At 42.6% G+C, this 26,181-nt stretch overlaps 1 protein-coding gene across 4 annotated transcripts in view; it reads right to left on the reverse strand.

Annotated features, from left to right (window-relative positions):
* Positions 1–436: 436 nt before the first annotated feature.
* Positions 437–26,181, reverse strand: part of SPMIP5 (sperm microtubule inner protein 5) — a 28,305-nt gene continuing 2,560 nt past the window's right edge. The window contains exons 3-10 of one of the 4 annotated variants that reach the window (XR_011252146.1): positions 22,742–22,960; positions 20,908–21,094; positions 20,295–20,395; positions 19,845–20,175; positions 3,394–3,569; positions 2,110–2,165; positions 1,866–1,977; positions 437–1,452 (exon numbers count right to left, since the gene is read on the reverse strand). Coding sequence is in view for 2 of the 4 variants with exons in the window: in XM_069567566.1 (XP_069423667.1) it covers positions 20,030–20,175; positions 20,295–20,395; positions 20,908–21,094; positions 22,742–22,960 (653 nt within the window). In the remaining 2 variants the exon portion in view is untranslated. Of the gene's footprint in view, positions 1,453–1,865; positions 1,978–2,109; positions 2,166–3,393; positions 3,570–18,395; positions 18,829–18,940; positions 19,246–19,740; positions 19,787–19,811; positions 20,176–20,294; positions 20,396–20,907; positions 21,095–22,741; positions 22,961–26,181 lie in introns of those variants that run through there. The other 3 variants (XR_011252147.1, XM_069567566.1, XM_069567565.1) reach the window with 3 other exon arrangements.

Raw genomic sequence — 26,181 nt, forward strand, 5'->3', positions numbered from 1 at the left:
GTAAAAAGAGTTCTTGTTTGAAAACGCAAGCTACTTTAGACTGTGTATTATTACTTGTAAGTATAGCATATGCCAGCATCACTCATTTCAGCATCCCATTTATATCTAACTGGTATATATTTCAGTTGACATTTATTGTTCTCCTGCATACGTGTCAAATTCCTTAATGATGACTCTGACAAAGGCACAGACCTCGGTATATATAAATTACATTTGCTACCATATAATCAGTGTTATCTATTAGAATGCTATTTGTGACAAATCATGTTCCAAATAAAAACTGAATTGATTTTTCTGTTATTTTAATATTGTGCCGCTTGCAGCGAGCCTTTGATTGAATCTTAAACACTTTAATGCTCTGTTTTTGTTTGAGGCAGATCAGAAATGGAGTTTGCACGATTCACAAAGCTAAAATGATTTGTAAAACAACAAAATCAAATTTCAAAAAGCATCTTTATTTTCAAGCCAAGGGAATAAATTTGGTAAAGCTATCGTTACAGGGTACACAGTCTAACGACGAAAGCCTTGCATGCATGGTTAATTTCTATGCATCCATTTTCATCTAAATTAGATTTTAACTTTAATGTAGGGTATGAAAAACCTCTACAGGTTTTTATTTCTACCTTTTCTCTCAAGCAACCACAAGCCTTCTCCTGACTAATCTGAGATTGACATCACTCCCGTCCTCTCCCTCTTGGGAGTGAGTTTGAATTACATTGTGTTTTCTGGGGCACAAGGGGATCGATCTGTGATCCTCCTGAGGGATCTCTCTCTCGGAAGGGCACTTGCTTGACCTATCCTGCTTACTAAAGAAAGAACTTACAACTTAATCCTGACTAGCATCAAACATTTGGGTTAAGTTCTGGTTTAGAGCAGGGGTCAGTGACTTGGGGCCACGGGCCACCTGGTTTTGTACAGCCAACTAGCTATGAATGGTTTTCACATTAAAAAATTTTTTAATTCAAAAGAGTAATCTTTCCTGATACATGAAAATGATATGGAATTAACATTTCAGTGTCTATAAATAAAGTTTTATTGGAACACAGCCACACATACATTTACATATTGTCTATCTCGACTTTCCTGTGCAAAGAGCAGAACTGAATAGTTGCAATAGAGAACATATGGCCTAAAATATTGACTATCTGGCCCTTTACAGAAAAAGTATTCAGCCCCCAGGTTTAGAAGGAAGGGCTGCAGTGATTTTTGCTCATTGAAAGGATGAGTACCCTCAGAGCAGGAGGCTGAGGTAGCACCAGACAAAACACTACATTCATGGCCGTAAACCTCAAGAGAGGTTTTTCAGACACTGGTTAGCAGTAGTATTAGTCGCTCAGTCTGTCTGACTCTTCGTGACCTCATGGACTATAGCACACCAGGGTCCTCTGTCTGTGGGATTCTTCAGGCAAGAATACTGGAGTGGGTTGCCGTTTCCTTCTCTAAGACACTGGTCTTCAAAATGTTCAAAAGTAGGTAAAAGGAGAAAAAGGACAACCAAGGGAAATAAAATGTTACAAAGTTGCAGATATGATAAATGTGCACACAAATCATAAAATTAGTCTGAAATGCTCTTAAACTAATTTAAGAGCACCTGCCAAAATTGGGTTGAGCTTAAGCAAATAGGAATGATTTGAGGTCAACTGAAGCTGGAGTCTGGGAGTGTGGAGGGCAGTGGGGCGTGTCCAAGGCAGACAAGAGAGACCTGGGGAAAGCTGCCTTTGGTGTGACCTTCAGGGGAACACAAACGAGAAACAAGGTCTGAGGACTTTGGGGCTGGGTGGCCAGCTCCTCTAGGTCATGGAGTGCCTGGTGCCTGTTCTTGATGGTTCCCTATGCTGGTCAGGAAAGGGGGGACAGGCACATACTTCTTCTCAGTCTTTGGAGAATCCAGACAAGCCCAGTTTGAATCCAAATACTGACATGCGACTTTTATCAGGGATGGATCAGCTGCCTTTGAACAGCCACCAGCATTTTTCCCTGGGAAAAATGGCCCTGAGTGAATTGTTTAACCTCTGTGTGCCTCAGTTTCCTCATCTGTTAAATGAAAGTATATATACTAAGTAGTATTAATTAAGAGCTTCCCTGGTGGCTCAATAGTAAAGAACCCACCTGCCAGTGCTGCCAATGCAGGAGATGGGGTTCCATCCCTGGGTCAGGAAGATCCCCTGGAGGAGGAAATGGCAACCCACTTAAGTATTCTTGCCTGGGAAATCCCATGGACAGGGTAGCCTGGCAGGCTACAGTCCACTGGGGTAACAAAGAGTCCAACTGAGCAACTAAACAACAACAATACTAATTAAATAAACTATTCCAGGTAAAGGACCAGAATCTGACGTGAGCAAGCATATTAATGGGGTGGTTGCTGCTGTTTTATTTTTGGCCAATCACATCTATTCTGCCTGCCTCGCAGGGTTAGAATACCTGGAAGAAAAGCACAGCAGTGAAAAGAGCACTTCACTAGGGGCCAGGAGCCCTAAGTTCTGAACCCTCTTCCATTGAGAACCCGGTATGTGGACTCATCACTTGCCCACCCTCAATCCATGTCAGCTCTAGCAGTGTACCCCAGGTTCCTTCACCCCAAAGGCAAGGGATAATATTTACTGAGCATAGGTGGCTCAGATTTATATACCTAATCTCTTCAAATTCATGAAATTGTGTTGGCTCTTCTGTTATCTTCTGTTTCTATCAAAATAGAAATCTGGGCTTCCCCGGTGGCTCAGCAGTAGAGAATCTGCCAGATGAAGCAAGAGACACAGGTTTGATCCCTGGTCCGGGAAGATCTCACATGCCACAAGGCAACTAAACCCATGGGCCACATGTATTGAACCTGTGCTCTAGAGCCTAGGGTTGGCAACTACTGAGCCCTCATGCCACAAATACTGAAGCCCAGGTTCTCAGCAACAAGAGAAGCCACTACAATGAGAAGCCAGCACATTGCAAGTAGAGAATAACCCCCACTCACTGAAACTAAAGAATATCCCACACAGCAATGAAGACCCAGTACAGCCAAAAAATAAATAAAATCATTAGTTTTTTTAGATAGAAATATAAAGCTCAGAGATTAAGGAAAATATCCAGAGTTACATAGCCAGGGGGAAAAAAAAAACAGAGTTGAGATCTGAACTCAAGGAACCTCTGACTCCTGGCCACATGCTTTGCAGCCATGCTGGTACAAGGTTAAACCCATAGCTGAGATCCTGTTTAGAGCCACCAGTCATGGGATGGGGACAAGAAACCCAGGCATCCCCTCCCAACACCCAGACTACAGAGAAACTGTCAATTCTCCCACAGAAAGAGAGAGAAGGGACCCCAAAGGAGCACTTTAACTGCCACAGAATTCAAACGGTCCCCACCAAAGGTCCCGTTGTCATAAGAAAACATACGAACCCATACCCTCCGTTTCTTCAGCATTTCCAGATCCAAAGGATTTTGTCTCATCAGGTAATAGAATTGTTTTTAGCAGCAAGAGTGAGCTCATTACGGATGCAGCTTGTGCTAATAATGATAATTTGCTATGCAGTAAAATCACCTCTCGCTCCCCTGACAGATGACGCTCCAGAAATTATAGGCTAGGGAGAAACAGAAAGGATAAAGATTAAGGGAAAGAATTGCAATGCGGAACTGTTTTAACAAAAGGAGTTTGATTTGCATATTGAACTTGATGATCTTAATCATGAAGTTGTAGAAGAATTAGATACATACTATTAGACAATCTTTTAATTGCCTTTGTTCAATTTTGTTATTTCTGCCATTGGGTTGTTGGTTTTTGATTTTGTTTTATTGCTCAAGTCATTTTTAAAGGTCAGTGCCAAATGAATTAGCTACTGACTTCAATATTGACACGAATTGGTTCCGTGAGTGAAATTAAGATGAGGGCTGTTGCACAAAGTGGTTTTGGTCCTAAAGTGTTAGTTACTCAGTCGTGTCTGACTCCTTGTGACCCCATGGACTGTAGCCCACCAGGCTCCTCTGTCCATGGGATTCTTCAGGCGAGAATACTGGAGTGGGTTGCCATGCCCTTCTTCAGGGGATCTTTGTAACCCAGGGATTAAAAGCAGGTCTCTTGCACTGCAGGCAAATTACTTATCATCTGAGCCACCAGGAAAGCCCCAGCCACCAGGTATGCCCCAGATTTCGGTCCTGGTATTCCTTAATTTTTAAAAAATCATAGTCTGCCAGAGAAGGGAATGGCAAACCACTTCAGTATTCTTGCCTTGAGAACCCTGTCAACTGCATAAAAGGCAAAAAGATATGACACTGAAATGAACTCCCCAGGTCAGTAGGGGCCCAATGTGCTACTGGAGAAGAGTGGAGCCATAATTCCAGAAAGAATGAAGAGAAGGAGCCAGAGCAAAAAAAAAAAAAACACCCAGTTGTGGATGTGACTGGTGATGGAAGTAAAGTCTGATGCTTTAAGGAACAATATTGCATAGGAACCTGGAATGTTAGGTCCATGAATCAAGGTAATTTGGAAGTAGTCAAACAGGAGATGGCAAGAGTGAATATCGACATTTTAGGAATCAGTGAACTAAAATGGATTGGAATGGGTGAATTTAATTCAGATGACCATTGTATCTACTACCATGGGCAAGAATCCCTTAGAGGAAATGGAGTAGCCATCATAGTCAACAAGAAAGTACGAAATGCAGTTCTTGGGTGCAATCTCAAAAACAACAGAATGATTTCTGTTTATTTCCAAGGCAAACCATTCAATATCACAGTAATCCAAGTCTATGCCCCGACCAGTAATGCTAAAGAAGCTAAAGTTGAACGGTTCCCTGAAGACCTACAAGACCTTCTAGAACTAATACCCAAAAAAGGTGTCCTTTTCATCATAGGGGACTGGAATGCAAAAGTAGGAAGTCAAGAGATACCTGGAGTAACACAGAACTATACAAAGAAGATCTTCATGACCCAGGTAACCATGATGGTGTGATCACTCACCTAGAGCCAGACATCCTGGAATGTGAAGTCAAGTGGACCTTAGAAAGCATCATTATGAACAAAGCTAATGCAGGTGATAGAATTCCAGTTGAGCTATTTCAAATCCTAAAAGATGATGCTGTAAAAGTGCTGCACTCAATATGCCAAAAAATTTGGAAAACTCAGCACTGGCCACAGGACTGGAAAAAGTCAGTTTTCATTCCATCCCCAAAGAAAGGCAATGCCATAGAATGTTCAAACTACTGCACAGTTGCACTCATCTCACATGCCAGCAAAGTAATGTTAAAAATTCTCCAAGCCAGGTGCCAACAGTACATGAACCATGAACTTGCAGATGTTCAAGCTGGATGTAGAAAAGGCAGAGGAACCTGACATCAAATTGCCGACATCTGCTGAATCATGGAAAAAGCAAGAGAGTTTCAGAAAAACATCTACTTCTGCTTTATTGACTATACCAAAGCCTTTGACTGTGTGGATCACAACAAACTGTAGAAAATTCTCCAAGAGATGGGAATACGAGACCACCTGACCTGCCTCCTGAGAAATCTGTATGCAGATCAAGAAGCAACAATTAGAACTGGACATGGAACAACAGACTGGTTCCAAATCAGGAAGGGAGTATGTCAAGGCTCCATATTGTCACCCTGCTTATTTAACTTATATGCAGAGGGAGAAGGCAATGGCACCCCACTCCAGTACTCTTGCCTGGAAAATCCCATGGACGGAGGAGCCTAGTAGGCTGCAGTCCATGGGGTCGCTAAGAGTCAGACACGATTGAGCGACTTCACTTTCACTTTTCACTTTCATGTATTGGAGAAGGAAATGGCAACCCACTCCAGTGTTCTTGCCTGGAGAATCCCAGGGACGGGGGAGCCTGGTGGGCTGCTGTCTATGGGGTCGCACAGAGTCAGAAACGACTGAAGCAACTTAGCAGCAGCAACAGCAGGGTACATCATGAGAAACTCTGGGTTGGAAGAAGCACAAGCTGGAATCAAGATTGCTTGGAGAAATATCAATAACCACAGATACACAGATGACACCACCCTTATGGCAGAAAGAGAAGAACTAAAGTGCCTCTTCATGAAAGTGAAAGAGGAGAGTGAAAAAGCTGGCTTAAAACTCAACACTTGACAGCAGCCCTAAGATGGTGGAGGAATAGGACGGGGAGACCACTTTCTCCCTCCACAAATTCATCAAAAGATCATTTGAATGCTGAGCAAGTTCCACAAAACAGATTCTGAATGCTGGTGGAGGACACCAGGCACCCAGAAAGACAGCCCATTCTCTTTGAAAGGAGATAGGACAAAATATAAAAGACAAAAAGAGAGACAAAAGAGTTGGGGACAGAGACCCATTCCAGGGAGGGAGTCACAAAGGAGGAGACGTTTCCAAACACAGGAAATCCTCTCACCTGCGGGTCTGTGGGGAGTTTTGGAATCTCAGAGGGCAATATAACCAGGAAGGAAAACAAAACAAAACCCACAGAATACATGCCTTAACCATAACTCCCAGTAGAGAAATAGCCCAGACGCTCATGTCTGCCACCAGCAAGTGGGGGAGGTGCGGGTTGCATGCTTAGGGTAAGGATTGGGCCTGAATGCCCTGAGGACAATCTGAAGGAGCTAACTTGAGATAGCAACCCAAACTGTGGGACAGCCAGAGAGAGAGAGAAAAAAAAAGAGAGAGAGAGAGAGAACTTTCCTGCAAAAAGCTCTCACCTAAGGCACAAGCCTGCCTGGCTCACAGAACAAAGGATTGAGTGAATACCAAAGGAGAGCTAGCTGGCTGCAGACACGCCCATCACCCCGCTGGAGGCAGAGAGGCAGGCGGGCAACAGCCAGAGTCGGAAGGCAGGAGGCAATCTCGGCCCCAGAGATGGCATCCTCTACCAAACTGTGAGCAGGCTCCCAGTTGCTAACCAAGTCTTCCTGGGATCCTGGATGGTTGACATCTGCCAGGAGGGTTGCAGCCTGAGATGAGGCCCCCAGAGGAGACACATGGCACACCTGAGATGGTGCTCTTGCGGTGCACCCAGGAAACTGAGCAGCTGGGAGCAGGGAGGTGATAAGACACACTGCACACCTGGGAGAGTGTGCTCACCAAGCACACTGGTTGCCTGAGCTCCTTGGACCTGGGGAGGGGGGCGGGGGGCACAAAACGTAGGCCCAACTGAGATAGGGAGTCTATCTGAAAAAGAATTCAGAATAATGATAGTAAAGATGATCCAAAATCTTTAAAACAAAATGGAGTTACAGATAAACAGACTAGAGACAAGGACTGAGAAGATGCAAAAGTGTTTAACAAGAACCTAGAATAAATTTTTAAAAAGTCAATCAATAATGAATAATGCAATAACTGAGATCAAAAGCATTCTGGGAACCAACAGTAGAATAGCTGAGGCAGAAGAAGCAGAGACAAAAAAAAGAAAAAAGAATTAAAAGAAATGAAGACAACCTCAGAGACCTCTGGGACATGTTAAACCCCCCAATATTCAAATCTTAGGCATGCCAGAAGAAGAAGACAAAAAGAAAGCAATGAGAAAATACTTGAAGAGATAATAGTTGAAAACTTCCCTAAAATGGGGAAGGAAATAGCCACCCAAGTCCAAGAAACCCAGAGGGTCTAAAAGAGGATAAACCCCCAGGCGAAACACCCCAAGACACATATTAATCAAATTAATGAAGATCAAACACCAAGAGCAAATACTAAAAGCAGCAAGGAAAAGCAACAAATAACACACAAGGGGATTCCCATAAGGATAACAGCTGATCTTTCAATAGAAACTCTTCAGGCCAGGAGGGAATGGCAGGACATAATTAAAGTAATGAAAGAGAAAAACCTGCAACCCAGTTTACTGTACCCAGCAAGGATCTCATTCAAATATGAAGGAGAAATCAAAAGCTTTACAGACAAGCAAAAGCTGAGAGAATTCAGCATCACCAAACCAGCTCTTCAATAAATGCTAAAGGATTTTCTCTAGACAGGAAACACAGAAAAGGTGTATAAACTCGAACCCAAAACAACAAAGTAAATGGCAATGGGATCATACTTATCGATAATTACCCTAAATGCAAATGGGTTGAATGCCCCAACCAAAAGACAAAGATTGGTTGAACAGATACAAAAAAAAGACCCCTTTATATGCTGTCTACAAGAGACCTATCTCAAAACAAGGGACACATACAGACTAAAAGTGAAGGGCTGGAAAAAGATATTTCATGCAAATGGAGACAAAAAGAAAGCAGGAGTAGCAAAACTCATATCAGATAAAATAGACTTTGAAATAAAGGCTGTGAAGAGAGACAAAGAAGGACACTACAGAACGATCAAAGGATCAATCCAAGAAGAAGATATAACAATCATAAATATATATGCATCCAACATAGGAGCACTACAATATGTAAGGCAAATGCTAACAAGTATGAAAGAGGAAATTAACAGTAACAAAATAATAGTATTTAATATCCCACTCGCAACTATGGATAGATAACTAAACAGAAAATTAGCAAGGAAACACAAACTTTAATGATACAATGGACCAGTTAGACCTAACTGATATCTATAGGACATTTCACCCCAAAACAATGAATTTCACCTTTTTCTCAAGTGCATATGGAACCTTCTCCAGGATAGATCACATCCTGGACCATTAATCTAGCCTTGGTAAATTCAAAAAAATTGAAATCATTTCAAGCATCTTTTCTGATCACAATGCAATAAGATTAGATGTCAATACAGAAAACAAAAACTATTAAAAATATAAACATATGGAGGCTAAACAACATGCTTCTGGATAACCAACAAATCATAGAAGAAATTAAAAAAAGAAATCAAAATATGCATAGAAATGAATGAAAATGAAAACACAACAACCCGAAACCTATGGGATTCAGTAAAAGCAGTGCTAAGAGGAAGGTTCATAGCAATATAAGCTTACCTCAAGAAACAAGAGAAAAATAAAATAAATAACCTAACTTTATACCTAAAGCAACTAGAAAAAGAAGAAATGAAGAACTCCAGGGTTAGTAAAAGGAAAGAAATCATAAAAATTAGGGCATAAATAAATGAAAAAGAAACAAAGGAGACCATAGCAAAAATCAACAAAGCCAAAAGCTGGTTCTTTGAGAAGATAAATAAAATAGGCAAACCATTAGCCAGACTAATCAAGAAAAAAAGGGAGAAGAAGCAAATCAACAAAACTAGAAATGAAAATGGAGAAATCACAACAGATGACACAGAAATACAAAGGATCATAAGAGACTACTATCAGCAGTTGTATGCCAATAAAATGGACAACGTGGAAGAAATGGATGAATTTTTAGAAAAGTATAACCTTCCAAAATCGAACCAGAAAGAAATAGAAAATCTTAACAGACCCATCACAAGCATGGAAATCAAAACTGTAATAAAAAATTTTCCAACAAACAAAAGCCCAGGACCAGATGGCTTCACCGGTGAATTCTACCAAAAATTCAGAGAATAGCTAACACCTATCCTACTCAAACTCTTCCAGAAAATTTCAGAGGAAGGTAAACTGCCAAACTCATTCTATGAGGCCACCATCACCCTAATACCAAAACCAAAGATGCTGCAAAATAAGAAAACTACAGGCCAATATCACTGATGAACATAGATGAAAAAGTCCTTAACAAACTTCTAGCAAACAGAATCCAACAACATATTAAAAAGATCATACGTCATGACCAAGTGGGCTTTATCCCAGGGATGCAAGGATTCTTCAATATTCACAAATCAATCAATGTGATACACCAGATTAACAAATTGAAAGATAAAACCATATGATTATCTCAATAGATTCAAAGAAAGCCTTTGACAAAATTCAACATCTATTTATGATTAAAAAAAAAAAACCACCCTCCAGAAAGCAGGACTAGAAGGAACATACCTCAACATACTAAAAGCCATATATGATAAACCCCCAGCAAACATTATCTTCAATGGTGAAAAATTGAAAGTGTTTCCCCTAAAGTCAGGAACAAGACAAGGGTGCCCACTCTCACCATTATTGTTCAACATAGTTTTGGAAGTTTTAGCCACAGCAATCAGAGCAGAAAAAGAAATAAAAGGAATCCAGACTGGAAAAAAAGAAGTTAAACTCTCACTGTTTGCAGATGACATGATCCTCTACACAGAAAACCCTAAAGACTCCACCAGAAAATTACTAGAGCTAATCAATGAACATAGTAAAGTTGCAGGATATAAAATTAACACACAGAAATCCCTTGCATTCCTATACACTAACAATGAGAAAAAAGAAAGAGAAATTAAGGAAACAATTCCATTCACCATTGCAATGAAAAGAATAAAATACTTAAGAATAAATCTGCCTAAAGAAACAAAAGACCTATATATAGAAAACTATAAAACACTGATGAAAGAAATCAAAGATGACACAAATAGATGGAAGAATATACCATGTTCATGGATCGGAAGAATCAATATAGTGAAAATAAGTATACTACCCAAAGCAATCTATAGATTCAATGCAATCCCTATCAAGCTACCAACAGTATTTTTCAGAGAACAAGAACAAATAATTTCACAATTTGTATGGAAATACAAAAAGCCTCAAATAGCCAAAGCAATCTTGAGAAAGAAGAATGGAACTGGAGGAATCAACCTACCTGACTTCAGACAATACTACAAAGCTACAGTCATTTAGACAGTATGGTACTGGCACAAAGACAAAAATATAGATCAAAGGAACCAAATATAAAGCCAAGAGATAAATCCATGCATCTATGGACCCCTTATCTTTGACAAAGGAGGCAAGAATATACAATGGAGAAAAGACAATCTCTTTAACAAGTGGGGCTGGGAAAATTGGTTAACCACTTGTAAAAGAATGAAACTAGAACACTTTCTAACATCATACACAAAAATAAACTCAAAATGGATTAAAGATCTAAATAATACCAGAAACTATAAAACTCCTAGAGGAAAACATAGGCAAAACACTTTCTGACATAAATCATACCAGGTTCCTCTATGACCCACCTCCCAGAGTAATGGAAATAAAAGAAAAAGTAAACAAATGGGACCTAATTAAACTTAAAAGCTTTTGCACAATGAAGGAAACTCTAAGCAAGGTGAAAAGACACCCTTCTGAATGGGAGAAAATAATAGCAAATGAAGCAACTGACAAAGAATTAATCTCAAAAATATACAAGCAGTTCATGCAGCTCAATTCCAGAAAAACAAACAACCCAATCAAAAAATGGACCAAAGAACTAAACAGACATTTCTCCAAAGAAGACATACAGATGGCTAACACATGAAAAGATGCTCAACATCACTCATTATCAAAGAAATGCAAATTAAAATCACACGGAGGTACCATCTCACGATAGTCAGAATAGCTGCTATCAAAAAGTCTACAAACAAAAATGCTGGAGAGGGTGTGGAGAAAAAGGAACCCTCTTACACTGTTGGTGGGAATGGAAACTAGTACAGCCACGATGGAGAACAGTGTGGAGATTCTTTAAAAAACTGGAACTAGAGCTCCCATACAACCCAGCAATCCCACTGCTAGGCAGACACACTGAGGAAACCAGAATTGAAAGAGACACATGTACATCTGATGTTCATCACAGCACTGTTTACAATAGCTAGGACATTGAAGCAATCTAGATGTCCATCGGCAGATGAATGGATAAGAAAGCTGTGGTACATATACACAATGGAATATTACTCAGCTATTAAAAAGAATGCATTTAAATCAGTTCTAATGAGGTGGATGAAACTGGAGCCTATTATACAGAGTGAAGTAAATCAGAAAGAAAAATACCAATACAGACTATTAATGCATATATATGGAATTTAGAAAGATGATAATGATGACCCTGTGTGCGAGACAGCAAAAGAGACATAGATGTAAAGAACAGACTTTTGGACTCTATGGGAGAATGCGAGGGTGAGATGATTTGAGAGAATAGACATGTATATTTAAAACATGTATATTACCATATGCGAAATAGATCACCAGTCCAGGTTCGATACATGAGACAGGGCGCTCAGGATGGGTGCACTGGGATGAACCTGAGGGATGGGATGGGGAAGCAGGTGGGAGGGGATTCAGGATGGGGGACACATGTACACCCATGGCTGATTCATGTCAGTGTATGGCAAAAAAATACTACAATATTGTAAAGTAATTAGCCTCCAATTAAAATTAATTAATTAATTTTAAAAAACCTCAACACTCAAAAAACTAAGATCACGGCATCTGATCCCATCACTTCATGGCAAATAGATGGGGAAACAATGGAGATAGTGAGAGACTTTATTTTTTGGGGCTCCAGATGGTACAGATGGTGACTACAGCCATGAAATTAAAAAACACTTGCTCCTTGTAAGAAAAGCCATGATCAACCTAGACAGCATATTAAAAAGCAGAGACATTACTTTGCCAACAAAGGTCCATCTAGTCAAAGCTATGGTTTTTCCAGTAGTCAGATACAGATGTGAGAGTTGGACTATGAAGAAAGCTGAGCACTGAAGAAATGGTGTTTTTGAACTATAGTGTTGGAGAAGAGTCTTGAGAGTCCCTTGGACTGCAAGGAGATCAAACCAGTCAATCCTCAAGGAAATCAGTGCTGAATATTCATTGGAAGCTGAAGCTGAAACTCCAATACTTTGGCCACCTGATGTAAAGAACTGACTCATCGGAAAAGACTCTGATGCTGGGAAAGATTGAGGGCAGGAGGAGAAGGGGATGGCAGAGGATGAGGTAGTTGGACCGCATCACTGACTCAATGGACATGAGTTCGAGCCAGCTCTAGGAGTTGGTGATGGACAGGAAAGCCTGGCTTGCTGCAGTCCATGGGGTCACAAAAATGGGCCACGACTGAGTGACTGAACTGAACTGATCCCCTAATTTCATGGGCAGAGATTTCAAAACTTTAGGTCCAGAACAGACATCTGCAAACTCTGTACATTAGGGAGAGTGGAACAGGCATAATTGCCTTCTGTGTTCTTCATTTCTGAGGGGCCAGTACGTATGCAGCAGCCTGCAGCAGATGAAGGATCGATCTCCTTCCCAGGACTGTGGGATCATTCTCCCAGGGTATTAAAAATATATATATATAAGCTGGAAAAACTCCCAGGTATTCACTTAACTTGGTCCTAGCCTTTGAAGGATCATGCAGCTACTTTCTATTGAGTAGCTTTTTCCTTTAAACATGGAATCTCTAAAAGATTATTTATTAATCGCTTCAAAAGAGGATTTTATCAATTCAAGTAAGGAAAACAATATTTTTTGAATGTGAAAACAATACCTGTTGGCTGTAGAAAATTGGGAAAAATACAAGGTAAAAAACAACAGTAATACCATCAGCCAAATAATCATTGTTAGTATTTGCCGGAGTCCAGCTCCAGCAGCCAGGGATTCAACCTGAAGAGGTGAACAGTGTCAGCGAATGAGACAGCGTCTCATTTTTCTTTTGGACTGCCTATTTATTTCAAGTTTAAGATTCTCTTTTATACTTTTACAGAAACATTAGGTCAGAGGTTTGACATTTTCAGTTCCCCCTCTCCCAGATTTATTATCTCCATAAATCATTGTGGCTCTTCAGAGTTCCTGCTTCAATGATTCTCTGGGAATTAGCCTTATCATGATTATCTACCTCCTCTAATGTGTCCTATAGTTAACTTGTAACACTGTAACTCATGCTACATTCCTCAGTTTACTACTTATCTTCCTAAATCCTGTTTGCCCCTAAAATCCTGAGCTCACTGTCTCTTAAAAAGGCTTCTAGCTATAGTGTCTCTAAAAATTCCTAACTTCTATAGTTCAGTTCAGTTCAGTTCAGTTCAGTTCAGGCACTCAGTCGTGTCCGACTCTTTGCAACCCCATGAATCGCAGCACATCAGGCCTCCCAGTCCATCACCAACTCCCAGAGTTCACTCAAACTCACGTCCATCGAGTCCGTGATGCCATCCAGCCATCTCATCCTCTGTCGTCCCCTTCTCCTCCTGCCCCCAATCCCTCCCAGCATCAGAGTCTTTTCCAATGAGTCAACTCTTCGCATGAGGTGGCCAAAGTACTAGAGTTCCAGCTTTAGCGTCATTCCTTCCAAAGAAATCCCAGGGCTGATCTCCTTCAGAATGGACTGGTTGGATCTCCTTGCAGTCCAAGGGACTCGCAAGAGTCTTCTCCAACACCACACTTCAAAAGCATCAATTCTTCGGTGCTCAGCCTTCTTCACAGTCCAACTCTCACATCCGTACATGACTACTGGAAAAACCATAGCCTTGACTAGATGGACCTTTGTTGGCAAAGTAATGTCTCTGCTTTTGAATATGCTATCTAGGTTAGTCATAACTTTCCTTCCAAGGAGTAAGCGTCTTTTAATTTCATGGCTGCAGTCACCATCTGCAGTGATTTCGGAGCCCCCCAAAATAAAGTCTGACACTGTTTCCACTGTTTCCCCATCTGTTTCCTATGAAGTGATGGGACCAGATGCCATGATCTTAGTTTTCTGAATGTTGAGCTTTAAGCCAACTTTTTCACTCTCTACTTTCACTTTCATCAAGAGGCTTTTTAGTTCCTCTTCACTTGCTGCCATAGAGTGGTGTCATCTGCATATCTGAGGTTATTGGTATTTCTCCCAGCAATCTTGATTCCAGCTTGTGTTTCTTCTAGTCCAGCGTTTCTCATGATGTACTCTGCATAGAAGTTAATAAGCAGGGTGACAATATACAGCCTTGACGTACTCCTTTTCCTATTTGGAACCAGTCTGTTGTTCCATGACCAGTTCTAACTGTTGCTTCCTGATCTGCATACAGATTTCTCAAGAGGCAGATCAGGTGGTCTGGTATTCCCATCTCTTTCAGAATTTTCCAGAGTTTAGTCTGATCCACACAGTCAAAGGCTTTGGCATAGTCAATAAAGCAGAAATCAATGTTTTTCTGGAACTCTCTTGCTTTTTCCATGATCCAGCGGATGTTGGCAATTTGATCTCTGGTTCCTCTGCCTTTTCTAAAGCCAGCTTGAACATCAGGAAGTTCACGGTTCATGTATTGCTGAAGCCTGGCTTGGAGAATTCTGAGCATTACTTTACTAGCATGTGAGATGAGTGCAATTGTGTGGTAGTTTGAGCATTCTTTGGCATTGCCTTTCTTTGGGATTGGAATGAAAACTGACCTTTTCCAGTCCTGTGGCAATTTCTGAGTTTTCCAAATTCGCTGGCATATTGAGTGCAGCACTTTTACAGCATCATCTTTCAGGATTTGAAATAGCTCAACTGGAATTCCATCACCTCCACTAGCTTTGTTCATAGTGATGCTTTCTAAGGCCCACTTGACTTCACATTTCAGGAAGCCATGCCCGCGGGGCAACCCAAGACAGGCAGGTCATGGTGGAGAGGTCTGACAGAATGTGGTCTACTGGAGAAGGGAATGGCAAACCACTTCAGTATTCTTGCCTTGAGAACCCCATGAACAGTATGAAAAGGCAAAATGATAGGATACCAAAAGAGGAACTCCCCAGGTCATTAGGTGCCCTATATGCTACTGGAGATCACTGGAGAAATAACTCCAGAAAGAATGAAGGGATAGAGCCAAAGCAAAAACAATACCTAGCTGTGGATGTGACTGGTGATAGAAGCAAGGTCCAATGCTGTAAAGAGCAATATTGCATAGGAACCTGGAATGTCAGGTCCATGAATCAAGGCAAATTGGAAGTGGTCAAACAAGAGATGGCAAGAGTGAACATTGACATTCTAGGAATCAGTGAACTAAAATGGACTGGAATGGGTGAATTTAACTCAGATGACCATTATATCTACTACTACGGGCAGGAATCCCTCAGAAGAAATGGAGTAGTCATCATGGTCAACAAAAGAGTCCAAAATGCAGTACTTGGATGCAATCTCAAAAATGACAGAATGATCTCTGTTCGTTTCCAAGGCAAACCATTCAATATCATGGTAATCCAAGTCTATGCCCCAACCAGTAATGCTGAAGAAGCCGAAGTTGAACAGTTCTATGGAGACCTACAAGGCCTTTTAGAACTAATATCCCCAAAAGATGTCCTTTTCATTATAGGGGACTGGAATGCAAAAGTAGGAAGTCAAGAAACACCTGGAGTAACAGGCAAATTTGGCCTTGGAATGTGGAATGAAGCAGGGCAAAGACTAATAGAGTTTTGCCAAGAAAATGCACTGGTCATAGCAAACACCCTCTTCCAACACAAGAGAAGACTCTATACATGGACATCACCAGATGGTCAACACCGAAATCAGATTGATTATATTCTTTGCAGCCAAAGATGGAGAAGCTCTAGACAGTCAACAAAAACAAGACCATGAGCTGACTGTGGCTCAGATCATGAACTCCTTATTATCAAATTCAGACCCAAATTGAAGAAAGTAGGGAAAACCGCTAGACCATTCAGGTATGACCTAAATCAAATCCCTTATGATTATACAGTGGAAGTGAAATATAGATTTAAGGGCCTAGATCTGATAGAGTGCCTGATGAACTATGGAACGAGGTTCGTGACATTCTACAGGAGACAGGGATCAAGACCATCCTCATGGAAAAGAAATGCAAAAAAGCAAAATGGCTGTCTGGGGAGGCCTTACAAATAGCTGTGAAAAGAAGAGAGGCGAAAAGCAAAGGAGAAAAGGAAAGATATAAGCATCTGAATGCAGAGTTCCAAAGAATAGCAAGAAGAGATAAGAAAGCCTTCTTCAGCGATCAATGCAAAGAAATAGAGGAAAACAACAGAATGGGAAAGACTAGAGATCTCTTCAAGAAAATTAGAGATACCAAGGGAACATTTCATGCAAAGATGGGCTCGATAAAGGACAGAAATGGTATGGACCTAACAGAAGCAGAAGATATTAAGAAGAGGTGGCAAGAATACACAGAAGAACTGTACAAAAAAGATCTTCACGACCCAGATAATCACGATGGTGTGATCACTCATCTAGAGCCAGACATCCTAACTTCTATAAGCTATAGCAAAATATGCTAACTTTACAACATTCCTTAAATCTTTAACTTCTAACTATTTTAATTATTTCTAAGCCCTAAATTCAGTAAACTCCTTTGACATAAACATTTTCCTCACAAATAAGCTTCAGATAGCAATTCCTCCCATGGCCTCAAGCTGCGGCCTATGTGCTTATCCTGGAACACTCTTTTGTAAAAATCCTTAAACAAATGTCAATGATTAACTTTATGAATTATTCTCTGAGCACAGCTGCAAAAGGCTTTGTGCCTTCTCATGTTCCTCTCAAGAACACTAAGCACCTTAATATTCCTTTTCAGTCAACTCAGCCAAGGAGAGGAAAAGACAAGTCAGAATTACAAGGCCTAACTCCTTCACCCCGGGACCGTGCCTGCAGAATGAGGAGAGGGGTCTGGGGCCGTGCCTCCATTTTGTCAGTAATGCCTAATGCGGCTCCTGACAAGTATTATGGGTTAGCTCCCTTTACCCCTCTGACCTTATTTTTAAACAGAAAAACAGAATTATTTTGTGTGTGTTTGCGTGTGTGCGTGTGTGTGTGTACTCATGGTTTTGTTGTTTGCTGTTTTTTTCATGTACTGTTACCATAAATATTTTTTCACACTAGCATTCTTCTATCACGTTATCTTTTTAAATTAATGATTTATTGTTGGCTATGCTATAGATCTTTGTGGCTTTCTCTAGTTTTGACAAACAGCTGCTTCTCTTCATTGGGAGGCACAGCCTTCTCATTACAGTGGCTTCTCGTGTTATGGAGCACAGGCTCTGGGGCATGCAGGCTTCAGTATTTGCAGCATGCAGGCTCGGTAGTTGCGGTGCATGGGCTTAGCTGCCCCACGGCATGTAGGATCTTCCTGGACCAGGGACTGAACCTGTGTTTCCTGCATTGGCAGGTGGAGTCTTATCTATCGTACTACCAGGAAAGTCCTACATTATCTTTTCATAACAGGATGCATTGTAATGTCACGTCCCATTGGGTTTGGGGTGTTGTTTTGTATGACGCTCATCTTTTACATACGTCTTCAGTGGTTCCCCAGGTAGGGTTCCTTTCCATTTCTGTGCCCTGGACCCTCTGGTTGTCTGGTGAAACTTGGACCTCTTCTCATAACAATGTTTTTTAATGTGTAAAGTATAATACATGAAAAATATAATTAGCAAACTAATTATATTGAAATACTATCAAGAAACTAAAAAGAAAAAATTTGTGATGTGTTTGCTTATACATACACTGAAGAACAATGTTAGAGAGTAGATACAATATCTTCAATAACAACTATAATTACAAGTACTGATCAACATTATTTCAAGCTGTTTGCAACAAATGTCATATGATATGAAAAGATCTGGGATTTATATTGGGCCAAGGTGACAGGTACAGCTGTGGTTTCTTGCCTACATTCATCAACAAAGGAAATATTATATTTCACTTGGAGGTTAGAGAAAACAAAGGTGTAACTTTTTTCTCATCCCAGTTCTTTATTTCCCATCAGAATCAAAGACATGACTACTGATTTCTACCCATGGAAACTTGGGGATCCAGAGAGCCCAGGTGAAAATTCCCACCTTGGGGGAAAACTCCCAAGAGTGGCTCAGTTCATCTTTTGCCCCAGCAGTTTTTTTAAAAAGTCTTTATTGAATTTGTTGCAATATTGTTCCTATGTTTTTATGTTTTGGTTTTCTGGCCATGAGGCATACAGGATCTTAGCTCCCCAGGCAGGGACTGAACCCACACTCCCTGCACTGGAAGGCAAAGTCTTAACTGGGGAAGTTCGTGGCCTGGCAGGCAGTTTTGAAATTTTGATATTAATAACAATGGCCTCATGACCCCAGGAACTGCTTTTGATTTCTTCTTTGTGCCAACGGCTTCAGAGTAAAGTCAGTGAGAGGGCCTGTCAGTGATAAAAAAAATTCAGCCAGTGTTAAGGGTTGAACTGTGTCTCCCCCTGACCCCCAGTTCCCACCCTCCCCCAAAAGGATATATTGAGGCCCTAATCGCAGTACCTCAGAATGTGACTTGTTTGGAAACACGATGGTTGCAGGTGTAACTGTAAATAAGAAGAGGGCATACTGGAGAAGGGTGAGCCCTCAGGCAGTATGACTGGTGTCTTCACCAGAACACAGCCATGTGAAGATACAGGTTCACAGGGAAGCCACACGATGACAGAGACTGGAATTACGCACCAAATATCACCAAGGATTAACAGCAAACCTCAGGAGCTCCCCAGGCAGCTCAGAGGTAAAGAATCCGCCTACCAATGCAGGAGACGCAAGACACTCGGGTTTGATCCCTCGGTCAGGAAGATCCCCTGGAGAAGGAAATGGCAACCCACTCTAGTATTCTTGCCTGACGAATCCCATGGATGGAGAAGCCTGGCGGGCTGTAGTCCTTAGGATTGCAAAGAGTTGGATGCTACTGAGCACACACATGCGCATGTGCGCGTGCGTGCGCACACACATACCAGGAGGTGAGGAAGAGCAAGGAGTGATTCTCTCCCAAGGTTTCAGAGGGTGCCTGACCCTGCTAACACCTTGGAAGTGGACTTCTAGCTTCCAGAACTATGAGACAATAAATTTTTGCTGTCTTATCGCACCCGGTGTGTGGTACCCGTGCAGCAGCCTTAGGAAACCAGTACAATGGCTTTCCTGGCCTGGGGTTCTGAAACACTGGGGTTGGGGTGGGCACGGCTCTGTGCCCATGTTGGGGACTGCCACACCACAACCCAAGGTGACCGATGGGGACTGACTCATTAGAGGGCTGGGCTAGAGCTTCAGCCACAATGTTACCAAGCGCAGCATGTTACCCTGGGGTCAGGAAGAGACAGTCCCATCCATCAAGGTCAACGGAACCTGCAGAAAATCCACAGAAAGCTTCAGAAGGCTGAGCAGTATTCCTCTTTATACTCACACGACAATAAAAGGCCTTTATCAAGAATGACATGTTATTGCTCAATGGTCAGGATGCAGGTGGCAGTGAAAAGGATTCTTAGGAAATTTCCCATGTCTGTCAGGTGTGTGAAGCACTCTTGTGTGAGGACGGGAAGCTTCTGATCCCTGGGTAACGACCGCCTCTCCTTAGGGAGCTCCCCACTCCTACACTTCCATGTCCTTTCTTGCAGACAGCGGCTCTAAGTAAATCTTCCCGCTGCACCAAACACTTGGCCTCTGAGTACAGCCACACATCATTTGGGGTCTGGGGTCCTCCATCAAGGCTCGGCTGAGGGTAGGACACCTCACACCTGGGAAAGAAACCAGCCCCAAGCATTGCAGGCAGGTGGTCCAGCAAAGCAGAGGGGCTACTGCAAACATCCTGTCCTGCTTTAAAAACAGCAGGCCAGGAAAGAAAGTCCCTCTTTACCTGGAACAGAGAAATCCGGATATTTTGGCAGCAGCCCTTCATGCAACAAAACTTTTGGAGGAGGAGTAGGAGGAGGTGGTGTGGACTTAACTCCATATATTCTAAAGTAAGAACAAAAGTCACAGTTATTTCTTTTACTGATAAAAACAAGTAAAATCTATGCAGGTCCCATAGGAGCATGGTATATTCATTTCTGATCCTGACAATTTACCCTCAAGGATCGTCGTCCCCATCTTACAGAATAGAAAACTGAGGCCACAAGAGCCCCACTCCCAGCAGTGTCCTACCATGTCCTTTCTTCAGCAACCTTGAGCCTCAGGTCGCTGCCAGGATGGGGAGGCCCTGTTGGTTTTTACTCCCAGCCTCTCCCTGCAAACCAGCAAAGACCAGAAGCAGGGCTCCTGGAGCTTGTTGGGCGCAAGTGGGGAGCTGGGGAGGCAGGACATGGGGGCCGACTTGGAAGACCCTGCAATTACAAACATGGCTGCCTTGCAAAAACAAATCAGACACACAACAAAATCAGTCCTAGCTTTGGGCTGGGGGCATCTGGAAACCCTGATCGGCTCTCCCCCTGGTTCTTGCTCTCTGCAGTTGCCACCCAGGCCAGACTTACTCCTCATATGGTTTCAGGTGTGCTTGTTTGGCCCGCTCCACGAGGTCCAGGAAGTCCCTGTAGCAGTTTCTGGCCATGACGGTGTACCGCGTGGAGCAGCCTAATTCAGTGACCCTGGCTCTCGGCAGGTAGCCTGCCCAGCCAGGGATGGGGGGCTCGTGGAGAGGTTTCTTTATGTTCTTGCATTCTGTGAAAAAGATGCCATGCTTCCTTGAGGGCTTTGAGAAGCCATCCAGTGGGCGGCACTCCCAAGCCAACCAGCATCCCAGCAATCAGCCCTGGAGAGAGCCCTAGGCCCTGAGACGTGATGAGGACAACTACCACTGGTTGGTTTATTCTGTGTGTCTGCATTTGGTGGGGATTTACATAGGCTCTCTCTCTCATCTCATTGTCTTACAAACTCTAAGAAGTCGGTGCTATTATCACCAACACTTTCGTGGAGCAGGACATTGACACCTCAGAGAGGTGAATGGAATCTTGGCCGAGGTCACATAGCAAGGAAGTGACAGAGCCAGGATTTAGACCTGCGTTTCTCTGATTCCCAAGTTATTGCTCTTAAATGGATCCCACTCTTTTCTCAGACTAACAACAACAACACAGAAGCTTCAGGTATTTGATGCTCCTTGATGATTTAACTAAGGGAATCAAGAGAAGCATGTATGTCAGGAAAAGGCACATCACACCTGGCTCTGGCCGCCTGGTGGGCTGACCTTCAGCAATTTCACATTTGTGAGATGAAAGATAACTGCCTGCCTCTGTCTCCTCCAGTTGCTGTAAGAATTGAATTAGACCCAAGAGTCTCAGAACCTCAAAGTTGGAAGGCACCCTAGGGAGTGTCTAGTCCATCCTTCCCTGCCTTAGATGAAGGAACTGTAGCCCAGAGAGGGGAAGTCACCTGCCCTAGGTCACACAGCAAAGAGTCACAGAGCTGGGCTAAAGCCCAAACACTTAGGCTGGTGCTTCTTATAATGGCTGGGAAATTTCTAAAGCATGACAAACATGTGTTAGAATGTGCTGAAAAGTCCCCCATTACAGCAATAATATTAAAGGCAATCAGTCCATTACTTTTCCTGTTGGATGTTAGACCTTAAAAACCAGCTGGGATAAATCACTGTTTTGATGATTAACATTATACAGTCATATCATCAGTTGGTTTTTTCACTGTTATTATGGTTGTTATTCAGTGCAAAACCCCTTCCTACCCAGCTAGCACCTGGAGGAGCTGGATTCAAACCCCAGGTCTGACCTCAGACAAGGGACACTGTGCTCAAGTGGGAATAATAGTATCGACTTCATACGGCTGTCATGGGTGGCTAATGAAATAACGATGCTGGGCACAGAGAAAGCAACTAAGAAGCCGTAACTACTGGGACCACAGGGGCTTCCCAGGTGGCGCTAGTGGTAGAGAACCCGCCCAGTACAGGAGACATAAGAGATATGGATTCAATCCCTGGGTCAGGAAGATCCCCTGGAGGAGGGTGTGGTGACGCACTGCAGTATATTTTGCCTGGAGAATCCCATGGACGGAGGAACCTGGTGGGCTACAGTCCCTAGGGTCAGAGTCGGACACAACTGAAGTGGCTTAGCACACATGCACACTGAGACCACAGCTGCTCTCTGGACCTCTGTGATGACCACCCAGGGAGGTGAGTACCAGAACCCTCTCCCCTAGCTGTCTCCCCCTCCCCCTGGATATGTTTCTTTATCCTTTTAAGCAACTGAGCCTCTCCACTTTGCATAGACGCCTGGGGATCTGGAACGGTACTCTTGGTGGCCACTCAGTGAGCCAGCCAGGCCCTGCAATGGGGCCCAGCGTGAAGGGGGGGGCCAGTACCCAGACTCAAGGGATGGTACTGCCGGTAATACTGGTGCAGTGTCCGCAGGACCGTCCCTTCCGAGCGGACAGGTTTCAGCTTGGGAGCAGTGGCCACAGAGCAGTGGAATTCCTCCAGCTGGTCTTTATACCGCTGTGTGTTCTCCTGGAAGATTTTCAGACAGTGGGCCATGTTGTCCTCGCTGGAGGTGCCCTGGCAGCTCAGGTAGGGCACGAAGCCTGCAAGAGTCGAGGAGGGAATCATAATCTGTAGCAAGAGATTCAGATTCTGCCCAAACCCCCAGAATCTCCGCCCAGCCCTGGCCATTTCTTCCTTGGCCGACAACGCTGCATTTTCCCAAAGGCCATGAATACAAGCTGTGCTATTGTTTCCACTGCGGCTGGGTCCTCCCAAGGCCACAAAAAATGACCTTGGAGTGGGGAGGGAAGGCCTGTTTCCACAAAGGCGATGACAGTAATGTTCTTTGATAGCAAAGCCCCCGATGTCAGCCCGTATGGCAAATGGGGAAAGCATTTAATGGGCCAAAATGATAGTCTGAGGAGTAATTGAAATTATTCATCTTTTTAAAGAGAAAGCTTATTTTCCTTGACACTTTCCAAATGCAATTTGGGATCTTTCTTGTCGGACCATCAGAAAATTGCGGGCTTATTAAAAGCTGAGACCTATTACACAAAAAGGTAAATTCATTATCTGTGAGACCCACCCTGAGCACAATTTTTCAGCATTTCCCACAAAATAACATATAATTATTACAATTAGTATGGGTAAAACACAACTATTTATTTAAACGGGATGCTGAATCCTAAGTACTATAATGTTGTCATAATAAGGCCATTTTTAAAAAGAACAAAGAATGGGAAAAAAATTGGTTAAGGCTTAGCTTAAAATTGCAAATAAATAAATAAATATATAAGTCTCATTATTGAAACTCAACATTTTTGCTCTTATCCCCAGGTAAGAAAAGCTGGCTTCAGAGTTGAAGGCAGTAACCCTCACCCTCTGCACCGGCAAGAAGTCTCCTCTGGAGGACTCGAATTATTAGGCTGTTCTTGACAGTGCTGGAAGCCTTCCATCCACTAGCCAGGCTCCCAGTTGGACTTGGGAGATTAAAAGACACTTTAGACAATTAAAAGACAATTAAAAGATATACTAACAACATGGAGGAGACCCTAGACACCCAGGGACCTCATCATAATGGTTCTTCTTCATCAGGGTCTACTTTAATCTGCATAGATTTTACCTGATTGTGTATATATATGCACGCACGCACACACACACACACACAGAAATACAAACAACTTTTACTGAGTCTTGCTAAAGGCCAAGATATTTCAAATGTATCCCAGCTCCTTTTCTTGGGCTTTAAAATCACTGTGGATGGTGACTGCACCATCAAATTGACACTTGCTTTGTGAAAGAGGAGAGTGAAAAGTTGGCTTAAAGCTCAACATTCAGAAAACTAAGATCATGGCATTCGGTTCCATCACTTCATGGCAAATAGATGGGGAAACAGTGGAAACAGTGGCTGACTTTATTTTTTGCGGCTCCGAAATCACTGCAGATGGTGACTGCAGCCATGAAATTAAAAGATGCTTACTCCTTGGAAGAAAAGTTATGACCAACCTTGACAGCATATTAAAAAGCAGAGACATTACTTTGTCAGCAAAGGTCCATCTAGTCAAGGCTATGGTTTTTCCAGTGGTCATGTATGGATGTGAGAGTTGGACTATAAAGAAAGCTGAGCACAGAAGAATTAATGCTTTAGAACTGTGGTGTTGGAGAAGACTCTTAAGAGTCTCTTGGACTGCAAGGAGATCTAGCCAGTCCATCCTAAAGGAGATCAGTCCTGGGTGTTCATTGGAAGGACTGATGTTGAAGCTGAAACTCCAATATTTTGGCCACCTGATGCGAGGAGCTGACTCATTTGAAAAGACCCTGATGTAGAGAAAGACTGAGGGCAGGAGAAGGGGATGACAAAGGATGAGATGGTTAGATGGCATCACTGACTCAAAGGACATGAGTTTGGGTAGACTCCGGGAGTTGGTGATGGAAAGGGAGGCTTGGCGTGCTGTGGTTCATGGGGTCTCAAAGAATTGGACACAACTGAGTGACTGAACTGAACTGAACTTTTTATAAGGAAAGCTATGACAAACCTAGACAGCATATTAAAAAGCAGAGACATCAAAGGACCGTATGGTCCTTTGCCAACAAAGGTCCGTATGGTCAAAGCTACGGTTTTCCCAGTAGTCACGTATGGATGTGAGAGCTGGTCCGTAAAGAAGACTGAGTGCCAAAGAACTGATGCTTTTGAGCTAGGGTGCTGGAGAAAATTACTGAGAGTCCCTTGGACTGCAAGGAGATCAAACTAGTCAGTCTTAAGAGAAATCAACCCTGAATTTTGAAGGATTGATGCTGAAACTCCAATACTTTGACCACCTGATTCAAATAGCCAACTCATTAGAAAAGATCTTGATGCTGGGAAAAAATGAAGGCAAAAGGAGAAGGGGGAAAACAGAGGATGAGATAGTTGGACAGCATCTCCCACTCAATGGACATGAATTTGAGCCAACTCCAGGAGATAGTGAAGGACAAGGAAGCCTAGTGTGCTGCAGTCCATGGGGTCACAAAGAGTCAGACATCACTTACCAACTGAACAGCAACAAAGCTCCTTTAATCTTCACAATAATCTTATGAGAAGATTATATCTTCTATAATCTTATGAGAATCTTATATCCCTACTCCATATAGTGGGTTGAATCGATAGATCTACCCAAGTCCTAACCCCTGCAACTTGTGAAGGTGAACCTATCAGGAAATAGAGTCTTTGCAGGTGTAATTACGGATTCGGCAATGAGATCATCTTAGATTTAGGATGGACTCCCACATCCAACGGCTAGCTTCCTTCTAAAAGAAAGGAGAGGGAGGTCTGAGAAACAAAGACACAGAGACACTGAGCAGATGGCCACAAGAAGTGTCACGAGAAGATGGGGGCAGAGACTGGAGTGATGCTGCCACAAGGCAAGGAACACCAGGGCCCGTCAAAGAGTGTGGTCCTGCCCATACCTCATTTCAGGAGACTCCTGGCCTCCAGAACTGTGAAAGAATAAATATCTGCTGCTTTACACAACAGCCCTAGGAAACTAATACAACCATTTTATAGAAATTTCTTTTTACCATACAGAGGTATGTAACCTACTTACAATCACATAGATAATGGCCAGGAAGAGATTGGAATCCCAGTTTATTAAAACTCAAAGCTTATTCTCTTAACCAACCAGTAGGACCAAGGATGGGCAACCTTGGAATAATCTCCATGAATCTCCCCTCCTGAGAATACCTGTATATGAGAGCAGAGGGCTTCTGGGGAGCACTAGGTTCATCACCCACCGTGATGTGATTTAGTAAATTCTCAGTAGCCGAGAAGGCTGAGAAGGAGAAG

The sequence above is a fragment of the Ovis canadensis genome, chromosome 22 (genome assembly GCF_042477335.2).
Source record: "Ovis canadensis isolate MfBH-ARS-UI-01 breed Bighorn chromosome 22, ARS-UI_OviCan_v2, whole genome shotgun sequence".
Taxonomy (NCBI): domain Eukaryota; kingdom Metazoa; phylum Chordata; class Mammalia; order Artiodactyla; family Bovidae; genus Ovis; species Ovis canadensis.